Source organism: Notolepis coatsorum (genome assembly GCF_963971535.1).
Source record: "Notolepis coatsorum genome assembly, chromosome: 6".
NCBI lineage: Eukaryota > Metazoa > Chordata > Actinopteri > Aulopiformes > Paralepididae > Notolepis > Notolepis coatsorum.
Genome location: NC_140170.1, coordinates 106,928,353 through 106,953,272, shown reverse-complemented (window position 1 = coordinate 106,953,272; position 24,920 = coordinate 106,928,353). Strand labels below are relative to the sequence as shown.

The following is a 24,920-nucleotide window of genomic DNA, read 5'->3' as shown; positions in this document are numbered from 1 at the left end:
TCAGTCCGTCAGACCTCCTCAGTCTTTCAGGCCTCCTCAGTCTTTCAGGCCTCTTCAGTCTTTCAGGCCTCCTCAGTCTTTCAGGCCTCTTCAGTCTTTCAGACCTCCTCAGTCTTTCAGACCTCCTCAGTCAGTCAGACCTCCTCAGCCCGTCAGACCTCCTCAGTCTTTCAGGCCTCTTCAGTCTTTCAGGCCTCTTCAGTCTTTCAGGCCTCTTCAGTCTTTCAGACCTCCTCAGTCCGTCAGACCTCCTCAGTCTTTCAGGCCTCTTCAGTCTTTCAGGCCTCTTCAGTCTTTCAGACCTCCTCAGTCCGTCAGACCTCCTCAGTCTTTCAGGCCTCTTCAGTCTTTCAGACCTCCTGAGTCCATCAGACCTCCTCAGTCTTTCAGGCCTCCTCAGGGTGGGATCCACTAAGAATGGATTGCGCGGTGGAAATTGCACCCTTAATTGCACCCACAGACACGCCCATTATGTGTGGAGTTTGCTCCTGATCTGCTCCAGCCCAGTTGGCTCGCGGAGCAGTCTGCACTCCTGACAGCGCTGTTGGCAGGAAGGGGGAAAATAAGCCCGAAATGAGGCATAGACATAACATATTTTTCACCATTAGTATTCCGTTAATTTCGTATTGTATTTCGTTTACTTCGTAATGTATAGAGCTTGCTTAATTAGTATTTTCGTGACACATTGCGTCCTGTGTTTTTGTCACTATCTTTCGTCATTGCATATGTTTGTAATGTCCCTATTCCAATTACATTTGTCACTTATAATTGTAATATTATACAGAATATTTATACCGAATTTAGGCACTGTGCCAGTAGTGAAGATATTTTATAATTAACAAATATTTTGAGTGAGCAAGTTGTATTTAATGTTTAGTTGGGATAATATAACCTGCATTATCATATACTCCAGAATAAACGTTTCATTGGCCTGCTTCCAGCATCTACTCCTCACGGACCGCAGACACGTTATAAATGGAAAGTTTATTCTGGAGCATAAGTGTGCGGTGGTACAATTGGAACGTGAGTGCAGTCAATAATGATAATAATAATAACATATTCATTACGATGCCTGTGTCTGGCAACAATTACTGCTGCCATGATCACCTGTGACGCTGGCATGATGCCCCATAGAGTTTAGGGCTTTGCGCTTAGTTACCACCATGTCTGTGAAGACGGTAGGTGCGTAGCGTTAACTGCTCTGTGCAATTGGCACCGGGCTTTGTGGATAGGGAGCATTTTTGGATGAGGCTCATAGAAAGGGGACATGTTCCGCCCATATTACCTCATTTAAATAAGCGCCAATTGCACCGGACGCAACGCTGACGGAACACAGTTCCCACCTCATTTCACCCGGCGTGTCCTCTGTGGATAGCAAACTGAGTTTCAGAGTGATATGCACCGGCTTTGCGTCGGAAAAAGCTGTGCAAACCCTTTGTGGATCCCGCCCTCAGTCTTCCAGGCCTCTTCAGTCCCTTTAGGCCTCCTCAGTCTTCCAGGCCTCCTCAGTCTTTCAGGCCCTACAGTCGTCCCCCTGTTTCCATATTCAGAAGGCAGGATATTTCCCAATGTCCCCTCCTTCTGGTATTTTTAAACCTAGACCCTATGTTTACATCATTTGGGGAAATGAATAATAGGGACGTCATTTTTTGTTGAGAGAGATCGCTTCAAGCCAGCAACCGCAAAACGGTTTGCAATGTAATCACACAGGGCGTTCATGCACGCCAGAGTACATCCGCTGAAATGCCGCCTAACCCCTGTTTACTCCTGAAGGTGACGAAGTTGCATCATCAGTGCCGATGATGTGATGCTGGTCTGATGTACGCCATCAAACAGCAACCGCTAGGCCAAAGAGCCCTGCTTGGTATTGCATTTCATGTGTGGGTCTGATGTGTGGGAGTTTAGTAACTTATTATACTGGGAATGTCTCCAGGCTAAAGCAATAGCAACCAATCCCCACTCAACTCCAATTCAACACACAAAAAAAAAGAAAGAAAAGGTACAATATCAAGCGGAGCTCTTTTGCCTAGAGGTCGCTGATTACAGATTGTGCCTTTAATGGATGTTTAGAATTCATGACAATAGTTATTTACTTTTCCCTTAATTTGGTAATGTTTTTGATCTGGTCTCAATAAAGGATTCTATAATGTGCTCATACATATCTGCTTTCTCTGTGTGTGTTCCCCTCTAGGTCAGGGCGTCCTGTGAGCATCATGGTGGTTTTCAACACTCCCAGCCCCCTCAGTAAGATCTCCTGGGTCAACCGCCTGCACTTGGCGAAGATCGCACAACGTAAGCACACACACACACACACACACACACACACACACACACACACACACACACACACACACACACACACACACACACACACACACACACACACACACACACACACACACACACACACACACACACACACACACACACACACACACACACACACACACACACACACACACACACACACACACACACACACACATGCCTGCACAGATTGTATTGCTATGTCATTGTTATCTAAATAAGGTGCTATAACGCAGTGCAATAATAACAACAACAACAGGGTGATGTGTTAGGCCGGTGCATGTCACATGAGTTATGTAATCAGGGAAACAGGCAAGACTCTCAGATGGGTTTAAGTTAAGTGTTTTGTTCTGAGGGAAAGAACAAAGGACACTGTCTGGACGATGCTGTTTCTGAATGGGACAGTAGGGACCACCAGCGGTGGACATCATCAGACCCTCCCCAGCAGGGAGCAGCACAGCCCTTTGTCCTGCTTGGCCTGTGCCCACTATGCAGTCTGACCACGCAGTATGGCACCGGGGGTCTTCCGCGGTGGGGTTCATCAATGCACGCCGGGAGCCACTGGCAAATGTGGAGATAGGGCTACAGATGACATTAATCTGCTTACTTGGCCATGGTGGCATGCTTTTCTTCCCTCCTCCTTCCTCTCATCCTTCCTACTCCCTTCATCGCCTCGAGTGCTCCTCTTGTCACACACACACTCTAGCCTGGGTTTGTTGTGTATGCCGCTTGTCTCTGCAGCTAGCATGTAGCTCTGCACTCACGTCTCAGAGGCTTGCTTGCTGTGAGCCGCGGTACAGAGATCTGTAAAGGTTTCAAAGGAAGTTATTGGAAGCAGATTAAATACCACAACATGACATTTATTTAGATGAGTGGCCACAGATGCTATTATTTTTGTTTGTTCTTACCTTATTATAATTATTTTTTTCAAATGAGTCCTTCTGAGGTTAAAAAAGTGAATACTAATACTAATAAAGAAACACTAAAAATGGAAAATAAAGTAATAAGTAAAATGTTTCACAGTATACATTCACAATTTAGTGTCAGATATACCGGTATACATTTTTGTTGATGTACAAATGTATAAGGTGTCTCTCTCTCTCTTGATTCAAGTACTCATTGTAGCCCAATATGTCTCGCCCTTCTCCTTTTGCAGCTGAAGGTCAGTTCCATATTATATATTATTTACAATATCAGTCCGCTGGTTTATCATAGGAGGTTCCTTTTGAAGCCAGCGTCTTGTGATGGACTTGTTACTTGCTGCCATAAATATCTTCAGAAGATATTTCCCCCCGTCTGAATCCTCTGGTATATTTACGAGATACCAGAGAGACAAGTAATGTCAATTTTAAGTCTGAGAACCTTCATGATCGTTACTCCAACATGTCTCCAAACATGACCTATAACAGAACCTGTATGACCGTTACTCCAACATGTCTCCAAACATGACCTATAACAGAACCTGTATGACCGTTACTCCAACATGTCTCCAAACATGACCTATAACAGAACCTGTATGACCGTTACTCCAACATCTCTCCAAACATGACCTATAACAGAACCTGTATGACCGTTACTCGAACATGTCTCCAAACGGGACCTATAACAGAACCTGTATGACCGTTACTCCAACATCTCTCCAAACGGGACCTATAACAGAACCTTCATGACCGTTACTCGAACATGTCTCCAAACGGGACTTATAACAGAACCTGTATGACCGTTACTCGAACATGTCTCCAAACGGGACCTATAACAGAACCTGTATGACCGTTACTCCAACATGTCTCCAAACGGGACCTATAACAGAACCTGTATGACCGTTACTCCAACATCTCTCCAAACGGGACCTATAACAGAACCTGTATGACCGTTACTCCAACATCTCTCCAAACGGGACCTATAACAGAACCTTCATGACCGTTACTCGAACATGTCTCCAAACGGGACCTATAACAGAACCTGTATGACCGTTACTCGAACATCTCTCCAAACATGACCTATAACAGAACCTGTATGACCGTTACTCGAACATGTCTCCAAACGGGACCTATAACAGAACATGTCCAAAATATATGAGTATATGAGTACTATCTACAATCTAGAGTAGCTGGAATGAAGCCTAAGTCATATGCAGACCATCAGTAATCAGTTTGATTTATTTGTGTTGTTTCACAACATTTTACCAAGTTTCTAATAATGTAAAACCAACCCTTTGATCTAACTTGTCATACTCTTCCTTCTTCATAATACAACAGGGGTTTATCCTACAGTGACATTTCACTTTCTTTGCATTTTGCCTCATAATCAGGGCTACACCAATAGATCAGTGGTCGGCAGCAATATAATAATCTTTCAGGCAAACCTATCACCCCTCTATCCTTCGGTAATTGTAATATACCTCATTCTGGGTCTTTTACTATTCAAAATATATTGGTCCACTCTACCCCATTCTCTAAATTGTTTACATGGAATTTCCACAGGAAGTGTTTGAAATGGTTTTATACAATGGCATGCAAATTTCTTGATTCTGATTGGCTGAAACAGTGAAGTTGCCGTATAACACACTCCACGTGACCCCAGAACCCGCCCACAACCGAATTACTTTTTTTCCGAATGAATCCACCGTTCGTCTTTTCCGAATTAAACCAAGATGGCGGACAATCATCTTTATGAATGGATGTATTAATTTCGTCATAACGACTCATTCAAAAAAGATACACTCACCTGGAATATGTTAGTTGTTTACACAATGTTGGATTATGTAATTGGTTTGTCATGACCCATTGTAATACAAAATATAAATCGCGGGGGAGGTTCTGAGGCTGAGTGCTCTCTGTGTCTGTGTCCGTCGCGCAAAAGCTGGCTGGCAGTCTCATTGAATAATATAAGTCTGGGAACTTATACTTATACTTTCGTCTTGTTTACATCAGGGTCCCCCATTTTCAATGCATCATAACATATATGACATGCATGACATACAGATAGACAGTACTGCTACATCTTGTTTAAGAAGCACAGTGAAGTTACCGGTTGTTATTTGATTGATTGATTGATTGATTGAACATTGTATTAACACATTGATTGCCAGCCATTGTACCCATCAAAGTACCAAGTCTGCCACCGTTGAAAGCCTATGGAGATGTTTACCGTCTTTGCAGGGCTATAACTTTTTAAATTGTATTGCTATATTGACATTACTATGGCCCATTCAACATCGATTATCTATCGTTCAGGATGTGGGAACGTTATATTTTTTCATTCATATGTTCATACAAAAATACCTTCTAGAATATAAATATGTTTTTAACATTTTCTGCAGTAATTCCTAGAATGTGAGTTATAGGCCCCGACGCATATATAGATTATCGATTGGCGTTTCTTTCCTATACACGCTATATTAAAAAATTCAAATGTATATGATCGGTATACATTATGCTTCATCATGCGTGAAGGAAAGGGGGGAGGGGGTCATTTATAATTCCTTGATCGTCACTAACGGCTTTATTTAGTATGGGTTGATATATTGATCAGACTGTTTGCAAACAAAGAAATGCACAATCCGGTTGAAAATAACGTTACTGTCCTCTTACCGTTCGCCGATGATACTGGAGGTAAAAGATCCCACTTATTTGACGCCGATCTCCTAGATCCATTTCCGGTTTGTATGGCGCAATAAACGCAGAAATCATATCGATTATTGCGTTATGGAGGCGATCTATATGCACGCCAGTGTTTGTCTGGTCCCACGTAACAATATATTACTGCCGGAGGAATTTCCTCGACGCACCGATCACAACTTCCGGTTTTGAGAGTGTAACTCGCCCGACCATCCACCAGGCGGCGGTATTGAGGTGTTGCAGTCTCATTCAGGGTCCCGCTGCAGCACCGGAGGTTGGCTGGATGAATTATGAATGCCATGGCGAAAAAATTAAATATTGATCCCAAACACGCTGTGCGACGTTGTTGGCGTTCAACGCATGGCGGGCAATAACGTCGTACTGTTAACAGATTGCAGAATGGGTACAATACAGTACAGCTCAATACACACAATTGTTAAGGGGATGCAGACCAGATAAAGACTTTCATCTTGTTTACATCAGGGTCCCCCATTTTCAATGCATCATAACATATATGACATACAGATAGACAGTACTGCTACATCTATACATTTATGACATACCATATTTACAAATACAGTACTGTTTGTGATACAAGAAGAGTCTAAAAAAGAGAGTATATACATTTGAAGAAGAAACTGTACATTGGAGGAGGTTGGTAGGTAGGAGATTGGTAGGTGGGGTGGAGGGGGGGGTATTTCGTATAACACACTCCACGTGACCCCAGAACCTCAATGTAAATAAACCATAATTACCCTACAAAAACAGTACTGTATTTGTAAATCTGGTATGTCATAAATGTATAGATGTAGCAGTACTGTCTATCTGTATGGCATGTATGTCTGTAAACTTGTGCATAACGGAGTGTGGCTCTATAGCAGAGTCATTTTATATGAAGTTTGTAGTTAGATGGCATGCTTTGTAGCAACCTCCCTCTGCAAAAGGACACAGTCGCACAAAGCGATTTCACTGGATGTCCCGGACACGATGGAAGTATGGATATATTCATAACGAATAATTTAAAAAAGATACAGTTAACACTTTCAGCGCCACGCCTGGTTTTCCGTTTTACCGCTTGAATGCCACCATCGGCGCCAATGTTAACGTTAATATCGCCTAATCTATGTTTTAAATTATGGCTATGTGTCTAATCTGCCCATCGCATTATCAAAGACTATTTTCCAGTCAGTGCTGTGAAGGCAGATTGTTTTTTTATCGCGTCGTTGCCGTTTCAGAGCAGTTAGAAAAGCCCCCGTTTTGATATAAAAAACAGCTCATTCTGGAGCATTCTATGAAAATTGTCTTTTAGTGGAATATTCCACAACGTTGATATTCGTCTGCCTTTTTATGAATCGTTTTCAAATAAACGCTAGATGATCAATATTATACGTGCACGCACGCACATTACGGCCGCGCACTGATAATCGCTCCGTTGATTTCCTCACAGACTTTTACAGTGAAACCGAAAGAAGACATTTCACAAAACAGCTTATAACTTCATCAAACTTACTCTGATTATCCTACCACTGATAACATAGAGTCCTTACCTGACATCAGATGGTATCCAACTGGTATATTCCAATTCCTGATCACCATTAGAAAAAATCGATACGTGTATGGATCCAACGCGATACAGTAGAACTCCATGATCCGCGGGGATCTGAGGCTCCAGAATGAACTCTAGTAACCCCGGCTGGATCAGTGAACTGGAAAATGTGGAGTACCGGATTTTTTTCCCCATTCATTTTCATTGAGTCCATTCCAAAATCACTTATGTCATCTGGGAGACGACAGGGGGCGCTTTTTTCCACAGTGATCGCCGGCGCCCCTCGGCTATACTCGGGTAGGCTCGGGTGATGCAATAATTTTTCAGATCGCAAAAAAAGAAAAAAAAAATTATTCTGAGAAATCTCGTGAGTGGCATGCAACCACCTATAAAAAAAACCGAGAAATCTCGTGAGTGGCACTCAAAGTGTTAACTGGAATATGTTAGTTGTTTACACAATGTTGGATTATGTAATTGGTTTGTCATGACCCATTGTCAAAACAATAATACATTGCGGGACTTATATGAAGTTTGTTGTTAGATGGCATGCTTTGAAGCACCACACCTCCCTTTGCTTCTAGACACGGAGGCAATTTTTTGTTTTGTTTTTACCTACTTTTTCTGCGGATGGTTTTGTGAATAAATCTCCATTATGCTTCAATTACTGTGTGTTTATTCTATAGCAATAAGGCTGGGTGAATTCGGCCATTGTATAAAAGACATTACATCACTTGAAGTCGTGTGTTATAGGAATTAGATCACGCCTATGGGGGTCTAACAACCCTCAGCTGCGCCTCAGGCCTAACAACCACCCATATGCGTGATTTAATTCCTATAACACACTCCGTTGCGTGATGTAATGCTTAAATAATAACCTACTGTAGGAAGGATATTCATTTCTGAATTCAATTGCCAAAATCAAGAGGGAGGTGGTGCGATGCAGGCATTGTGTTGTTGCATGGTGCCCGCGGACATATGTGCTTCCCTGTCGCTGTCTTGAGACTTCCTTTCTCTCCACATGTGAACGTCCTATAGCCCACAATTCCCAATCCCTCTCTATGGCTGCCTTTCCCTTTCACAGTCAGGGCACAGAGGTGTGTGTGTCACTAAGAGCGCACGTGCAGTCTGTCCAGCAGAGCCTGCAGTCAAGAAATGGCATTAAAAAAACATCAGGCTGAAAGGACGGTATCCTTTGGCTGCAGTGGAGCGCGGCATCCGCAGTCTTGCCATGTTGTTGGCCACACCTTTATCAGCAGTGCAGCAGGTGGACCGATAAGGAGAGGAGCGGTGTCATAGCGTGGACATGGTTGACATTCAAAGCCAGATCGTGGAAGTCATCCATGCTTTGCTATATGGATGAGGAGCCGTCTGTCATGATAATGTTCATGGAGCCCGTCGTTATCCAAACATGACTTGGGGGGGGGGGGGGGGGGGGATATCTGCAGCGAGGCTTCGTTCTACATTGCTGAGTGATGAGCAGAGAGGGAGAGAACAGAGAGGGAGAACAGAGCCAGCTGTGAGACCATACTGTGTAGGTGGCTGGCTACCTATTAGGTCTCCTACCATTCCACAGTGGGGCTGGTGAACAATCAAGTAAAGATTTCTATATCCTGATTCTAATAGATTTTGGATCTAAAACCAACTGTTTTATCCGTCCTGCGGCACGGAGCTCCGCGGCCAACCTCAGCGATGGTTTCAACATCTGGTATATTTTCTCCATGAGCCTTGAGCGCCTCTACATGCGATTGGAGTCGACAAGAGTGGAATCTCTTGTCGACCGGCACATAGAAATGGCTCCTGCCGTGAACAGCCAGGCTCTTGCTCGCTCCATAATTGACACTTCGGCGTCCCGCGTGTTCCCCAGCCATACTGTGAACTCTAGGAATTTCACAGTCTAAATGTTCTGAATGAGATACTGGGCCCCATGGTCACAGACACAGATTAATACATGTTATAAACATGTCAACATTGAAGGCATTTCTTGTACATTGAAATGGGTTGACTAAGCTCTTACTACTCAGACAGTATGTGACAGCTAAATGAGTGAGTTAAATGTACATTTTAAGTGCTGAATGGTTTGATTACATCTGAGTTGTTAGTGAACAGTGGACATTGGGTGAGATCTGAATTTTTTTATAATTTTCCATAGAGAATGATGTTTTATTGTCTGGGTAGTGTAGAGGTAAAAGCATTCCCCTACCACCTCAGAGACCCGAGTTCAATCCCTGGTAGCTGTATTTCACACAAAAAATATAACACAATAGGTGTTCACGGGTGAGAAGTCGTGAGGGTAATAGTCCTGGGTCATTCCATTAGCGACCCCTACTGGTTGTGCCTGTTCAGCGGGGAGGGGATCTGGGGGAGATATTGTGAACCTCTGCATGCGCTACGCCCTCCGAGAGAGACTCCTCACTGTCAGGTGAAAGGAAGCAGCTGGCGACTCCACATGTATCGGAGGAGACATGTGGTAGACTACACCCTCCCCAGACCGTACAACGACCAGGGAGTTGGCATAACGACCCAATTTGTGAGAAAATGGGAGAGAGAAAAAAAGACAAAAGGAATGGGAAAATATATTCTAATTCAATACATGTGATACAAAAACATGACTATACGTATCGTGGGGCAGAGAAACCCATATAAATATAAACTACAGTACATTTTATTCTGCCCTATTAATAATCACAAATTACATGACTTTTTACAAAGCTTTCCATCACCCATTACCGGTTGTACTGCAGAGGGTGCCATCGCCGTCTTGTATCTAACGTTAGAATGTCAACTTCTTCACAATGGTAGCTGCTGGTCTTACATGGAGAACACTCCGTCTCCACTGAAGTCATCAGAGTGGCAGCGTTCCCGTGACAGTGTTGTATCATGCCATCCCTATGTTTTATGTTAACCCGACAATATAACAAATATTTATATGTTTTTTTTTATCCACTTTTTCTCCCCATTTTCTATTTTTCTCCCATCCCAATTTCGTATTTCCAATTCTTCCCTCCCCTGTCTTGAACGTTGCTAGACTATGCCTCCCACTGGTCGGCTGTAGTGAGGATAGAAGCTGTAAGAGCCAAAATTATATATATTTAGGTTATTGTATTATATGAATGTTTAATATTGATTGGATTTAGATAAAGTCATTGAACCGTCGTATTTGTCATAATAGAGCATTCTAGAACATAGAACCTTCTAGAACGTTTGTGGTGATGTCGTAATAGACCTTTCTGGAACATAGAACATTCTGGAACATTTGTGGTGATGTCATAATAGGAATATCTTCTCCTGGAGGACGCGTGCTAGCAGCAATGGCGAGCGGCAAGAAGAGTGCGCTTCTGTCCTCTTTGGCAGATTATGGAGATGATTCTGAGCCTGATTCTGATCCCGAGACCGAAGAGACAGGTGGCCATTGACGGGGTCTAGTCTCTGCGGGCTACGGGTAGGATGACCAGAGTCGGGTGGAGGATCCCAATGAGAAGGGATTTGGAGATGAAGAAAGCGGAGACAGTTCCCGCAACTCGGACATGGATGAGTCAGACGAGGGGAGAGACACAGATGATTATAAGGACATCTCCGATGTAGAAAGGAGAGACCCCAATGAGCTGGTTGCGCTCTTCTCGGAGAAGGTGAGGAACATGTCACCTGATGAGATCAGGATCCCCCCTGAGCCCCAAGGCCGCTGCTCCACTGACCTCCAGGAGAAGATATGCAAGCTGTACGAGCGGAAACAACATGAAGATTTTGACACAAACAACTACATCCAGACAAAGAAGGAATTCCGAAACCCGAGTATTTATGAGAAGCTCATCCAGTTTTGTAGTATTGATGAACTGGGAACCAACTACCCAAAGGAAATGTTTGATCCTCACGGCTGGTCAGAAGACTCTTACTATGAAGCTTTAGCCAAAGCCCAGAAAGTAGAGATGGACAAGCTGGAGAAAGCCAAGAAAGAGCGGACCAAGATTGAGTTTGTGACGGATACCAAGAAAGGCACCAACCCCGCCAACACTGCACCCTCCACCGCCAGCACCACCACCACCACAGCCACAGTTGTTGGAGATGGTGGAGCCTAATTAAGTGGATCCACATCGCCCTCCTGGACCAGGTTAACAGCCCCATCAGAACCACAGTGCTGGGGCAGAGGCTGCTACTTTTAAAACATTATCCTTACATATAAACTTGCACTTTAATTTGTATTATTATTATCGCTGTTTACAACGACCCGGACCCACCCCGCCAGCTTCTCCCACCCTCTAATACTGCCAATTGTATTAGTGTGAACGGCCAGCCAAGCTGGTGACAACCCCGGAGCTGTGAGCTGGATTCGAACAGAGACATTGCTTTTCTTTATCAACGGACGTACTACTCACAAGTAAGTAATTTGACCAGTGGAGTGGATCGTCGGCCCTCACAGAAGCCTTGCATCACGTGTCCCCTCCGGTACACGAGGAGGCAGCCTGTCGCATCTTTTCACCGCAGCAGCTCGAACTCTCAGTGGCGAGGAGTAACGCGTGGGAGGCTCACGCTGCCCCCGATACTTCCTGTTTCCGCTGCACCGGCGTCACCCAACCGACCTGTAGGAGTCGCTGTCCACAACGTCCAATCCCCACCCACCGGCTTTCCCACCCTCTAACACTGCCAATTGTGTTAGTATGACGGCCGGCCAAGCCGGTAGCAACGCAGAGAGCTGGGCTGATACCAGCATCTCCTGCGTTAGTGGTGAGCGCCTTGCCCACTGCACCACGCAGCCGCCCCTCAAATATTTATATGTGTAGACTTTTCAAGCCCTTAAATGTCATCATTTATCACTGACTGGACTCCTGAAATGTCTGCAGTGGAAGAAATTCACCTAGGCCACCAAATAATATAACGGGGCATATTGGCTGGTAGAGAGAGAGAGACAGAGAGAGAGAGAGAGAGAGAGAGAGAGAGAGAGAGAGAGAGAGAGAGAGAGAGAGAGAGAGAGAGAGAGAGAGAGAGAGAGACATTTAGTCATTTAGCTGACGCTTTTATCCAAAGGGACTTACAAGTCGATACATAAGGAACAATGCACACTACCTCAGATACAGTATATAATATTAATCTTATTTGTACTCTTATGTGCTTTCTACAATTTACAGTATATCAGGTGCTGATGTTGTTTCAGAATTCACTATCCGTTTACAATAAACAGCTGTTACTCATGATTGAGCATTAATTATCACGTTATTTGGTATAACCTTTGGTTGTGTAGCTCCCTGCCAGCTATATAATAAAGCATTACATCACGCACAGGAGTGGGTTATGAGAATTAGACCATAGCTAACAGTGTATTGCACTATCACAGGACCTAGCATGTCTTACCATGCTTTTGTAAAACTCATGTACATACCTGATATGTCTTACTCTTATTACTTGTATTATTGCACAAATGTCGCATTCTCATCCTATTGGATTCTTATTATTGTATTATTGTATTATGCACAATCGTTGCCGGTAAGACCCCCCGCATTTCACTGTATACTTGTATGCCGTGACAAATAAAACTCTTGACTTGACTTGACTTGACTTGACTTGACTTTTGGTTTGCAATTCAAACTATTGTTCAAACCTGGTGAAACGAGAAATATTCAAACTGTAATTGTATGTATTTGAATTCAAAATTGGATTTTAATTTCACAATCTACTTTCCACTGCCCCATATTAATCCAATCACGCTAAAAGTAACGTGCGTTGTCTTCCAAAAAGTGGCATTTGTATTCAACAAGGGGCGCCTATGCTACCCAAAACCTTGCGCTCCCTCTACCTCTCTTTCCTCTCTCTCTATCTCCCCTCTCTGCCCAAATGAGAGCTGGAGTGCATTGGCTGCTGGAAGCACGACCAAAACCTGCATGAAGAACATAATTCACCATTATGAATAAAAGGTTGGCCATCATTGTATCAGTCATGACGTTATTTTGCCAGAAATGAGTGCCTTTGTAATTTGTGTAATCTTTTTTGTCTGCATATAGTTGGAGCTCTGTGCATGGTCTCTCTATTTCTCAGAGCAGGCAGGCTCTGCATGACTTAACTATAATATAATTGTGTCCAATTATGAAAAGGCATGGGGCTTCCAAGGATGAAGGGTGAACTAGTTTGTTTTTTGAAACTGACAACCCTGCGCCCATTAGTTGAGCCTTGGGTTGAGTCATGCCAATTTGCTGCTCATCTGAACAAATTTGAATTATTATTATTTTTTTAATTATCTTTTTCCTCCTTCTTTTTCCGATTTTTCTCCCATCCCAATGTTAGTCGTTATGCCAATTCACAATCCCCTTCCTGGTCGTTGCGCACTCTACCCCCTACCGTCGGTCCGGGAGGACGGAGACTATCACATGCTTCCACGACACATGTGTACCCAGCCCACGCTTCTTTTCACCTGGCAGCGTGGACTCTCACTGGGAGTGTAACATGTGGAAGGTCACACTACCTCTCCCAGATCCTTCCCTTGCTGTGCAGGCGCCCCGACCGAACTGTAGGAGTCGCTGTTTACAACGACCAGGACCCACCCGCTAACACTGCCAATTGTGTTAGTATGGATGGTCGGCCAGCCCGGAAGCACCACAGCTGGATTAGATCCCACTGTCTCGTGGTGGTAGACAGGCGCTTAGTCCGCTGCGCTACCCGGCCGCCCACAAATTTGAACTTTGACCAAGTGGACAAAGCGAACCAGGTTTGGTTGTTTTTCCATTGACATGAATTGCAGGTGAAGATCATTTGGCACCGGTGTGACTGGTGTTCTCCTGACTGGTGTTCTATTGACTGGTGTTCTCCTGACTGGTATTCTCCTGACTGGTATTCTCCTAACTGGTGTTCTGCTGACTGGTGTTCTCCTGACTGGTGTTCTACTGACTGGTATTCTCCTGACTGGTATTCTCCTGACTGATATTCTCCTAACTGGTGTTCTCCTGACTGGTGTTCTACTGACTGGTATTCTCCTGACTGGTGTTCTCCTGACTGGTGTTCTCCTAACTGGTGTTCTGCTGACTGGTGTTCTTCTGACTGGTGTTCTCCTGACTGGTATTCTACTGACTGGTATTCTCCTGACTGGTGTTCTCCTGACTGGTGTTCTACTGACTGGTATTCTCCTGACTGGTGTTCTCCTGACTGGTGTTCTGCTGACTGGTGTTCTCCTGACTGGTGTTCTCCTGACTGGTGTTCTGCTGACTGGTGTTCTCCTGACTGGTGTTCTCCTGACTGGTGTTTTCGTGACACAAGTGGTATTCTTGTAACTGTTTTCCAGTCACCAGTTTATTTTCATGAAGACCATGCTCCTACATGACACTGTTCTCCTACATGACACTGTGAGGACCATGCTCCTACATGACACTGTGAGGACCCTGCTCCTACATGACACTGTGAGGACCCTGCTCCTACATGACACTGTTCTCCTACATGACACTGTGAGGACCCTGCTCCTACATGACACTGTGAGGACCCTGCTCCTACATGACACTGTGAGGACCATGCTCCTACATGACACTGTGAGGACCGTGCTCCTACATGACACTGTGAGGACCCTGCTCCTACATGACACTGTGAGGACCCTGCTCCTACATGACACTGTGAGGACCCTGCTCCTACATGACACTGTGAGGACCCTGCTCCTACATGACACTGTTCTCCTACATGACACTGTGAGGACCCTGCTCCTACATGACACTGTGAGGACCCTGCTCCTACATGACACTGTGAGGACCATGCTCCTACATGACACTGTGAGGACCATGCTCCTACATGACACTGTGAGGACCGTGCTCCTACATGACACTGTGAGGACCCTGCTCCTACATGACACTGTGAGGACCCTGCTCCTACATGACACTGTGAGGACCCTGCTCCTACATGACACTGTGAGGACCCTGCTCCTACATGACACTGTGAGCACCCTGCTCCTACATGACACTGTGAGGACCCTGCTCCTACATGACACTGTGAGGACCCTGCTCCTACATGACACTGTGAGGACCGTGCTCCTACATGACACTGTGAGGACCCTGCTCCTACATGACACTGTGAGCACCCTGCTCCTACATGACACTGTGAGGACCCTGCTCCTACATGACACTGTGAGGACCCTGCTCCTACATGACACTGTGAGCACCCTGCTCCTACATGACACTGTGAGGACCATGCTCCTACATGACACTGTGAGGACCCTGCTCCTACATGACACTGTGAGGACCATGCTCCTACATGACACTGTGAAGAATGTGTTCCTACATGACACTGTGAGGACCCTGCTCCTACATGACACTGTGAGGACCCTGCTCCTACATGACACTGTGAGGACCCTGCTCCTACATGACACTGTGAGCACCCTGCTCCTACATGACACTGTGAGGACCCTGCTCCTACATGACACTGTGAGGACCCTGCTCCTACATGACACTGTTCTCCTACATGACACTGTGAGGACCCTGCTCCTACATGACACTGTGAGGACCCTGCTCCTACATGACACTGTGAGGACCATGCTCCTACATGACACTGTGAGGACCGTGCTCCTACATGACACTGTGAGGACCCTGCTCCTACATGACACTGTGAGGACCCTGCTCCTACATGACACTGTGAGGACCCTGCTCCTACATGACACTGTGAGGACCCTGCTCCTACATGACACTGTGAGGACCCTGCTCCTACATGACACTGTTCTCCTACATGACACTGTGAGGACCCTGCTCCTACATGACACTGTGAGGACCCTGCTCCTACATGACACTGTGAGGACCATGCTCCTACATGACACTGTGAGGACCATGCTCCTACATGACACTGTGAGGACCGTGCTCCTACATGACACTGTGAGGACCCTGCTCCTACATGACACTGTGAGGACCCTGCTCCTACATGACACTGTGAGGACCCTGCTCCTACATGACACTGTGAGGACCCTGCTCCTACATGACACTGTGAGCACCCTGCTCCTACATGACACTGTGAGGACCGTGCTCCTACATGACACTGTGAGGACCCTGCTCCTACATGACACTGTGAGCACCCTGCTCCTACATGACACTGTGAGGACCCTGCTCCTACATGACACTGTGAGGACCCTGCTCCTACATGACACTGTGAGCACCCTGCTCCTACATGACACTGTGAGGACCATGCTCCTACATGACACTGTGAGGACCCTGCTCCTACATGACACTGTGAGGACCATGCTCCTACATGACACTGTGAAGAATGTGTTCCTACATGACACTGTGAGGACCCTGCTCCTACATGACACTGTGAGGACCCTGCTCCTACATGACACTGTGAGGACCCTGCTCCTACATGACACTGTGAGCACCCTGCTCCTACATGACACTGTGAGGACCCTGCTCCTACATGACACTGTGAGGACCCTGCTCCTACATGACACTGTGAGGACCCTGCTCCTACATGACACTGTGAGGACCCTGCTCCTACATGACACTGTGAGGACCCTGCTCCTACATGACACTGTGAGGACCATGCTCCTACATGACACTGTGAGGACCCTGCTCCTACATGACACTGTGAGGACCCTGCTCCTACATGACACTGTGAGGACCCTGCTCCTACATGACACTGTGAGCACCCTGCTCCTACATGACACTGTGAGCACCCTGCTCCTACATGACACTGTGAGCACCCTGCTCCTACATGACACTGTGAGGACCCTGCTCCTACAGTACATGACACTGTGAGGACCCTGCTCCTACATGACACTGTGAGGACCCTGCTCCTACATGACACTGTGAGGACCGTGCTCCTACATGACACTGTGAGGACCCTGCTCCTACATGACACTGTGAGGACCCTGCTCCTACATGACACTGTGAGGACCCTGCTCCTACATGACACTGTGAGGACCATGCTCCTACATGACACTGTGAAGAATGTGTTCCTACATGACACTGTGAGGACCCTGCTCCTACATGACACTGTGAAGAATGTGTTCCTACATGACACTGTGCAACATCCTATAATGCTGAAGTGGAAAAGGGAAAGAACAGGCCGGTAGACACATTGAGTCCCTGAGGGGAATAAATCTGCACCAGCCCGGTCAGGATGACAATTACATGTTAATTGCATTACTCCCACCTCTTACCTTCCCATTTAGCCCAATATAATTACTATAAGGGAGTTGTTGATTTAATTTCACGGATGGCCTGCTGTCACCAAGGCTCTATCGTCCATGCTCTCGTCGTCGCAGGCGGATGCAGGTCTGCCACATGCTGCTGCTCACGGGGGAGGGGGGGGGGCGGGGGGGGGGGGGGGGGCAGACACCTACATTTGAATCAGCATTTCAGACCTGCTGAACCGTGTGCTGTTCAGTTTGGAATGGGTACCACGCTCCAGAATGCCACCCAAACGATGGATGCCCCATCGCAAAGAACAGCAAATATTCTCATGCATGATTTAGTGAGTGATCAGATGTCACAAAACTAGATTCCCAGTCTCATGCTGGTGTTTATCCTCATACCTACTATCAGGGAAAACACAATTATTTTCCTCAGCTATATTTTGTCCCCCTCACTGTGTTTTGCCTACAGCATATAGTCTTTGTGTGGATTTGGAAATGTCTGAAATGTTATGTGGCACTGGGAAAGAGTACTCGTTACTTGTCGTTTAACAAGGTTTTGAAGTCTTCAGATTAACAAGCCTAAACAAGCTGTTCAGAATAGTTGTTTGTGTGATGTCACAAGGGGGGAAGAGCAATACATTAGCTTTAATTAATCATTAGCTTTACATTTTGGAGCCAGGGTCACTGCCTACCTAATGTGCTGCCCAGTTTGTAAAGGTATTGTACTCATGGGTGTGGGGTAGCCAGAGAGGGAATGACATAATTAATTTAGAATTAGGTGTGTTCCACACCCACCAAAAACGTTGCAGTCGATACAATATATAAAATAAACAAGTACAATTTTGATTTTGTTTCTTTGTTCCACAGATTCAAGAAAGTTGTATAAAATTGTTGAAGATATAATAATAATAATAATAATAATAATAATAATAATAATAATAATAATAATAATAATAATAATAATAATAATAATAATAATAATAATAATAATAATAATAATAATAATAATAATAATAATAATAATAATAATAATAATAATAATAATAATAATAATATGTATAATATGTATAATAATAATATGTATAATATGTATAATTATAATAATACATGTCCCATTTAAGCTAGACGTTGTATGATGTAATATGGCAGCCAGGCCCGAAAAGATATGTCTCCAGTAAACAACATTTGTCACTTTGCAACCACATGTGGTGCAGATACTGTATGAGTCCTGAAAATAGAATGTGAGGACTACCCCATTGTGGCTCTTCACCGGGAGCCGCGGGGTCCATTAATAACCTGGCACGAGCAGCAATATGTGCCACTGCATCTTTCATGCCTTTCAGAGTGGCCCTACTGTTTCTGAAGGGTCTTGGTAAAATAGCCAGAGGCATTGCCTAATGAATGGGCTTCCTCACTGCAGAATTAATTGCTTCCTACCACGGACACAGTCCCTACTCCCTACCCCATCAGAAGGGGTTATGGCTGCAGAATCTGACGGCCCTCACATGAGGAATGAGGGCCGTCAAATCATGAGAAATTGCCGCTGAGGTGTCGGACACAGAGAGAAGAATGTATAGAGAGAGAGAGAGAGAGAGAGAGAGAGAGAGAGAGAGAGAGAGAGAGAGAGAGAGAGAGAGAGAGAGAGAGAGAGAGAGAGAGAGAGAGAGAGAGAGGGGGGGAATATATAGGGACAGAGAGAGAGAGGAATGTATTAGGACAGAGAGAGATAGGAAGATGTTAAAATGTATAGGCACATGAGGGAGGGAGGAGGGCGTTGAAAGGATGATTGAGACAAGCAATCAGCCCCACGGCGGGGGAACAGAGGGTAGGCGGGGGGGCTGTTGCCTGCAGTCATGCTGCTAAGCGTGGCAGACTCCCTCCTCTCCACGCCCTGCGGATCAATAAAGAGGAGTGGGATGGGTGGGAGGCTTCTACTGCAAACACTAAAACACACCTTCATCCACTGAGTGATAACCTGGGCCATGGAAATGCATGACACATGGGACCATGCGTGTTTGTGTGTGTGTGTTGTCATCGACGAGGAAAACAGTGAGGATTTTATTTCATTACTTTCATTACCCCCCCCCCACATTAGCATTAGCTATATCTCATCTTTCTTTTCTTGGCGCTATCGTTGCAGTTGGTCCGCTTGGTGAAATGTAGCTGAGGAGATTTCTTATGATAATGCTGCTTTTATAGAAACAGCCCAAAGGAGCCCAACACCACATCCACGCTGCGCCAGCAGGATCTTTCTTAGCCCTGAAATTTATCTGTTAGACAGCGAAGATTATCTCCAGATCGCGCTGTGCTCAAACATGGGAAATGTTTATGATGAGTAAACATTATCACGGATTTAATTAACAGATCCCACACTTGCATTGATCCGAGGGAAATATCAATTGCGCTGGTGTATTTAATTAGTCTATAACTTTGCCCTTTGTGTCACGGGGGTTGATAGAACGCCATGCTCCGTAAATTAATTTTAATCAGCAGAGGACTTCAAACACAAGCATGATTGGAATAAAGAAACGAAGGAACTAACTCCCCTTCACAACAGTTTCCTTTCACTTCCTCTCAAAGTGATTTCGACATACTTTCAATGGCTGGAACGGAGCACACAATGGATGGAATTGACCCGTCTCAAGCCCCACCCTCTTTGGCTCCAAATCTCTCCTTGTGTATCACATCCATCCCTAACATTGTTGCAAATGGCCACAGAGTACAATGAAATAATATGAAACAAATTGGAAATAATTGGAAACAAATGAAAAATAGATGTGTGTCTGTTTAAATGTTAAATATAAAAATCCTTCTGTTATCCAACGTTGACATTAAAGCTGCGGTTCGGAAGTTTTATATATAAATGAATGTCTGTTACAATTCTGATTAAGCCTATCGCTGCCAGGGGACTCTCCTGTCAGTATACTAGAGTGGTGTCTGTCTAGACGTTCCCGCGTCAACCAGCAATGATTGGTTAGTTTGCCAGAAGCCCAGAGTGGAAGAGAATATGAGAGGAACAACAGTAGCGATAGACCACTGCACTTCCGCGTTACATTGAAAATAAATCGGGGAGGAGATTGCGGTGGGAGCAAATTAATGAATGTGAATGAGAGCCTTGATGTAAGTGGTTGCAGCTACGTCTGTGGGGGTGCTAGAGACATGATCGAATAGACTTTTATGCGCCTGAATCTCCTGAACACGGTGCAACCCATTCCTAATCGATCAGAACTAAATCGGCCGAGCTTAAGTCCCTTTTTCAGCACCTACTCCCCATACGCATGCGCAGATTGTCAACGGAGTCTGAACGGCGCAAGACGACGCGCGAATGAATGTTAAATGTTCCATCAGAGGGGGGAGCTTCGGTGGCCAGTGTCCTTTCAGCCGAACAGGATAATGACATTTCTTTCCCACTCAATGGCCAGATGCGTCTTATGGCGACATCTACAATTACCTCATTGAGTCTCCAGGTAGACTAATGTTTATATTTAAGTGCAGTGGTCTATAGCCGCTCACACTACCACCACAAGCTCCCCCCCTCTGATGGAACATTCAACATTCATTTGCGCGTCGTCTCGCGCCGTTCAGACTCTGTTGACAATCTGCGCATGGGTATGGGGAGTAGGTGCTGAAAAAGGGACTTAAGCTAGGCCGATTTAGTTCTGATTGATTAGGAATGGGTCGCGCCGTGTTCAGGAGATTCAGGTGCATAAAAGTCTATTCGATCATGTCTCTAGCACCCCCACAGCCGTAGCTGCAACCACTTACATCAAGGCTCTCATCCACATTCATTCATATGCTCCCCCCGCAATCTCCTCCCGATTTCAGAATCCCGGAAGTGTTGCGGTGGTCTATGGAGTGAGATGGCGGAGAAAAAAAATTAGGAAGTGTCCAAAAGAAGTTCCTGGAGTAAAAAAAGAAACTCAACAACAGTGTAATTCCTCTCACTGCCAGTAGGTGGAGATATAAGTTCTGCATTGTAGAATTGTGTTCGGTAGGCTGCACTCATACAGTACAATATCCACATGGGTCCTTCGTGAAGCGCAGGCATGAACTCGGGACACTGGCTCACGCGGGTGTGTCCAAATTATTTTTGGTAATTTGGTGACCAGAGACGCAAGCACATCAGTGCCGCTTGTTGAAGTTTATTCATCACTCACACGGTAGTGAGAAATACATTATTAGCAGGTGTGTGGTGTTCTGGCCAATCAACCCCGCTGCTCTCATTCCCTTTAAGAGTGCTGCGTGCCAAGGCGTGGTATATTGACATTATGGAAATGGCATGAGGAATGTCCACACCGGTTCCGTCAAGAGGAGCTTCAGCCAAAGACACACTGTGGAGATTCAGCTGTAACATTATGATCTGCCTTTAATTGCCTGTAGAATCAAGACAATTATGCTGTGTTATAGCCCGTGTTCTCCAAATATTGTTTAATTTTTGTGTCATAGCCTAATAGAACACGTTAACAAATTAATCACTTTCATACATTGCTGTATTTCTACGAGACAAATTATTGTATTTATATAAGACAAATCCAATTATGATCTCCATGGATTGTGACAAAAAACTAAGAATATTTTGGAGGCAGTTCGCAGATAGATAATTATTCAGCCTGGCCTATTGTCTGCTCAATTAGGCCTATATAAGATTTTTTTGAGCACCAATGATAGTCGACACACCTGTTTAGACCGTCATGCTCATATCCAGCACACTCCAGAGGAGGATGTGTGTACAGATCACTGTGCTACAAGTGCTCAAAGATATTTTGAATAATGCTGTCAGGCGATTAAAAAAATGTATCTAATTAATTACAGGATTTGTAATTAATTTATTTAATTAATCACATTTTAATCGCATAACCATTTTATATTCTATAATCATATTTCAAATTGCATGTGTCCGGATGGCAGAATTCAGTACTGTATCTACAAAACCTTCTGTTTAATCATCTTCCCTTTATTCATTTGCTTAGATTTTTCAGGTCTGGTCAATTTTAGCATGGTGTTATTCACAGTAAAAAACATTTATATATTTTTTTATTCAATTCATATTCTCATTTGGTTCATTACAATTACTCAAGCCTAGTAACAGAAACAGTATTTATGACACTGGGAATACATTCCCTGAGATCCATAGATGTCCCTAGAATTAGATACCAAGAACATGCAAATGGACCATTTAAAAAAAAAGTTTGTAAATGTTTATTCTACGTTCTTATGGAATTAATGAGATAAAAAAATTTATAATAATAACTTTCATGCAGGTAGGCTAGGTGGTGCAGTGGGCAAGGCACTCACCACCAATGCAGGAGACGCTGGGTTCGAGCCCAGCTCTCCGCATTGCTATCAGCTTGGCTGGTCGTTCGCGTCTATACAAATAGTAGCTCCAGTTCTGCAGACCCCTCTCTGATTGGTTGAGCTCCATTTCTGCAGCCCCCTCTCTGATTGGCTGAGCGTGCGCATGCGCATGAGCCGCGACAAGCTCCTCTAGCCAGGAGTCGAAACTCCATTAAGCTCCAGAGAGAGAGGCTGAAAACCCACAGTTGTTGCCCGACGGATGGGAGCCGAATCCCGGATCCGAGTTTTCTGATGAATAGCCCCAAAACATGGAGGTCGCGAACGCAATTTATACGCATGGAAGTATTGATTACGCCATAACGAATCATTAAAAAAATATACCGTTAACTGGAATATGTTGTGTGTGCCTTTACACATATGTTGGATAGGATTATGTAATTGGTTTGTCATTAAAAACCAATAATAATCGCTCGCCGGCTTCGCTGACCAGAGCTCTCTCAGATTCAAAGTTTTAAGTGCAGCCTGGAACATACATGTTTCGGAACCAATGTGTAACTAGACAGTTACAATATAACATTTATATTAATTAACCCAGTTAATGCCTTAAGAGAAAGAGTCTGGTGGTCAATTGCTATATTGTTAACTGTCTAGTTAGGCATTAACTGTGTTAATCTAAATGTTATATTGTAACTGTCTAGTTAGGCATTAACTGTGTTAATCTAAATGTTACATTGTAACTGTCTAGTTAAGGCATTAACTGGGTTAAGTGGGGAGTGCGTCATTGGTACAGTTTCAGTAAGTGGGGAGTGTAAACAAGTTGAACGCGTCACGTGAAATAGCGTTATGTGAATAAACCTATAACGTTACAATGTACAGTTTCTGACAGCTGGCTGTGTTGTGAAATGTGCATAACATTATGAATAAACCGCGAAGTCACGCGAAATAACGTTATAAACGCGAATCTGGTAGTACATTTATTTTTATCTTCTTGAGATGATAAAATTACATCCGCCTTTTACCGCATGACGAGCTAAACCAATCAGAGAGGGGCTTCGCTCAACCAATCAAAGAGGGGGCTGCAGAAATGGAGCTCAACCAATCAGAGAGGGGTCTGCAGAACTGGAGCTACTATTTGTATAGACGCTGGTCGTTCATACTAATACAATTGGCAGTATTAGGGGGTGGGAAGCTGATGGGTGGGGATCGGACGTTGTGGACAGCGATTCCTACAGGTCGGTTGGTGCGCCTGCGCAGCAGAATCAGGAAGCAACGGGGGCGGCGTGCCCTCCAAACGCAGACCCCCGACGCTGAGAGATCGCGCTGTGCAGGTGAAAAGATGCGACTGCTGCTTCCTCGAGTACCGGAGGGGACATGTGATGTAAGGCTTAGTCCACATTGCAGCCGGCTTGTGGGAGGCATGGCCTAACAACGTTCGAGACAGGGGAGGGTAGAATTGGACGATACAAAATTGGGATGGGAGAAAAATTGAAAATGGGAGAAAAGTAGATACAAAAAAAAAGAAAATGTCATGGCGGCTGGGTGGCGCAGCGGACATTGCGCTCGTCACCAACGTAAGAGACACCGGGTTCGACTCCGGCTGTCTGCGTTGCCTCCGGCTTGGGCCAGTCGTCATACTAACTCAATTGGCAGAGTTAGCGGGTGGAAGTCGATGGGTGGTAATCTGGACATTGTGGACAGCGACTCCTACAGGTCCTGAGAGAGTCAACAGCTTTAAGTACCTCAGAGCCTACATATTCGAGGACTTGACATGGACCACACACATTGACAGTGTTGTGAAGAAGGCACGACAACGCCTCTACTTCCTCAGGCGCCTAAGGAAGTTCCAAGTCAGTCAGAAGATCCTTAAGAACTTCTACTCATGTACAATAGACAGCATCCTGATTGGCAACATCACCTCCTGGTTTGGGAATAGCACTGCACAAGACCGAAGCAGACTACAAAGAGTGACACGTTCAGCCGAACGCACAATTGGAGGGGGGCTCCCCACCCTCCCGAACATTTACAACAAGCGGTGCAAGGGCAAGGCTAAGAGAATCATTAAAGACTCCAGTCA

The 24,920-nt window shown here is 44.9% G+C and overlaps 1 protein-coding gene and 1 pseudogene across 2 annotated transcripts in view; both read left to right on the top strand.

Annotated features, from left to right (window-relative positions):
- Positions 1–24,920, top strand: part of arhgef10la (Rho guanine nucleotide exchange factor (GEF) 10-like a) — a 356,918-nt gene that overhangs the window by 173,925 nt on the left and 158,073 nt on the right. The window contains exon 17 of the mRNA XM_084315714.1: positions 2,192–2,292. Coding sequence (XP_084171840.1) covers positions 2,192–2,292 — 101 coding nt within the window. The remainder of the gene's footprint in view (positions 1–2,191; positions 2,293–24,920) is intronic.
- On the top strand, positions 10,782–11,546 carry LOC311230680 (SAP30-binding protein-like; annotated as a pseudogene). Its single transcript has one exon. The product of its transcript is annotated as an SAP30-binding protein-like (transcript).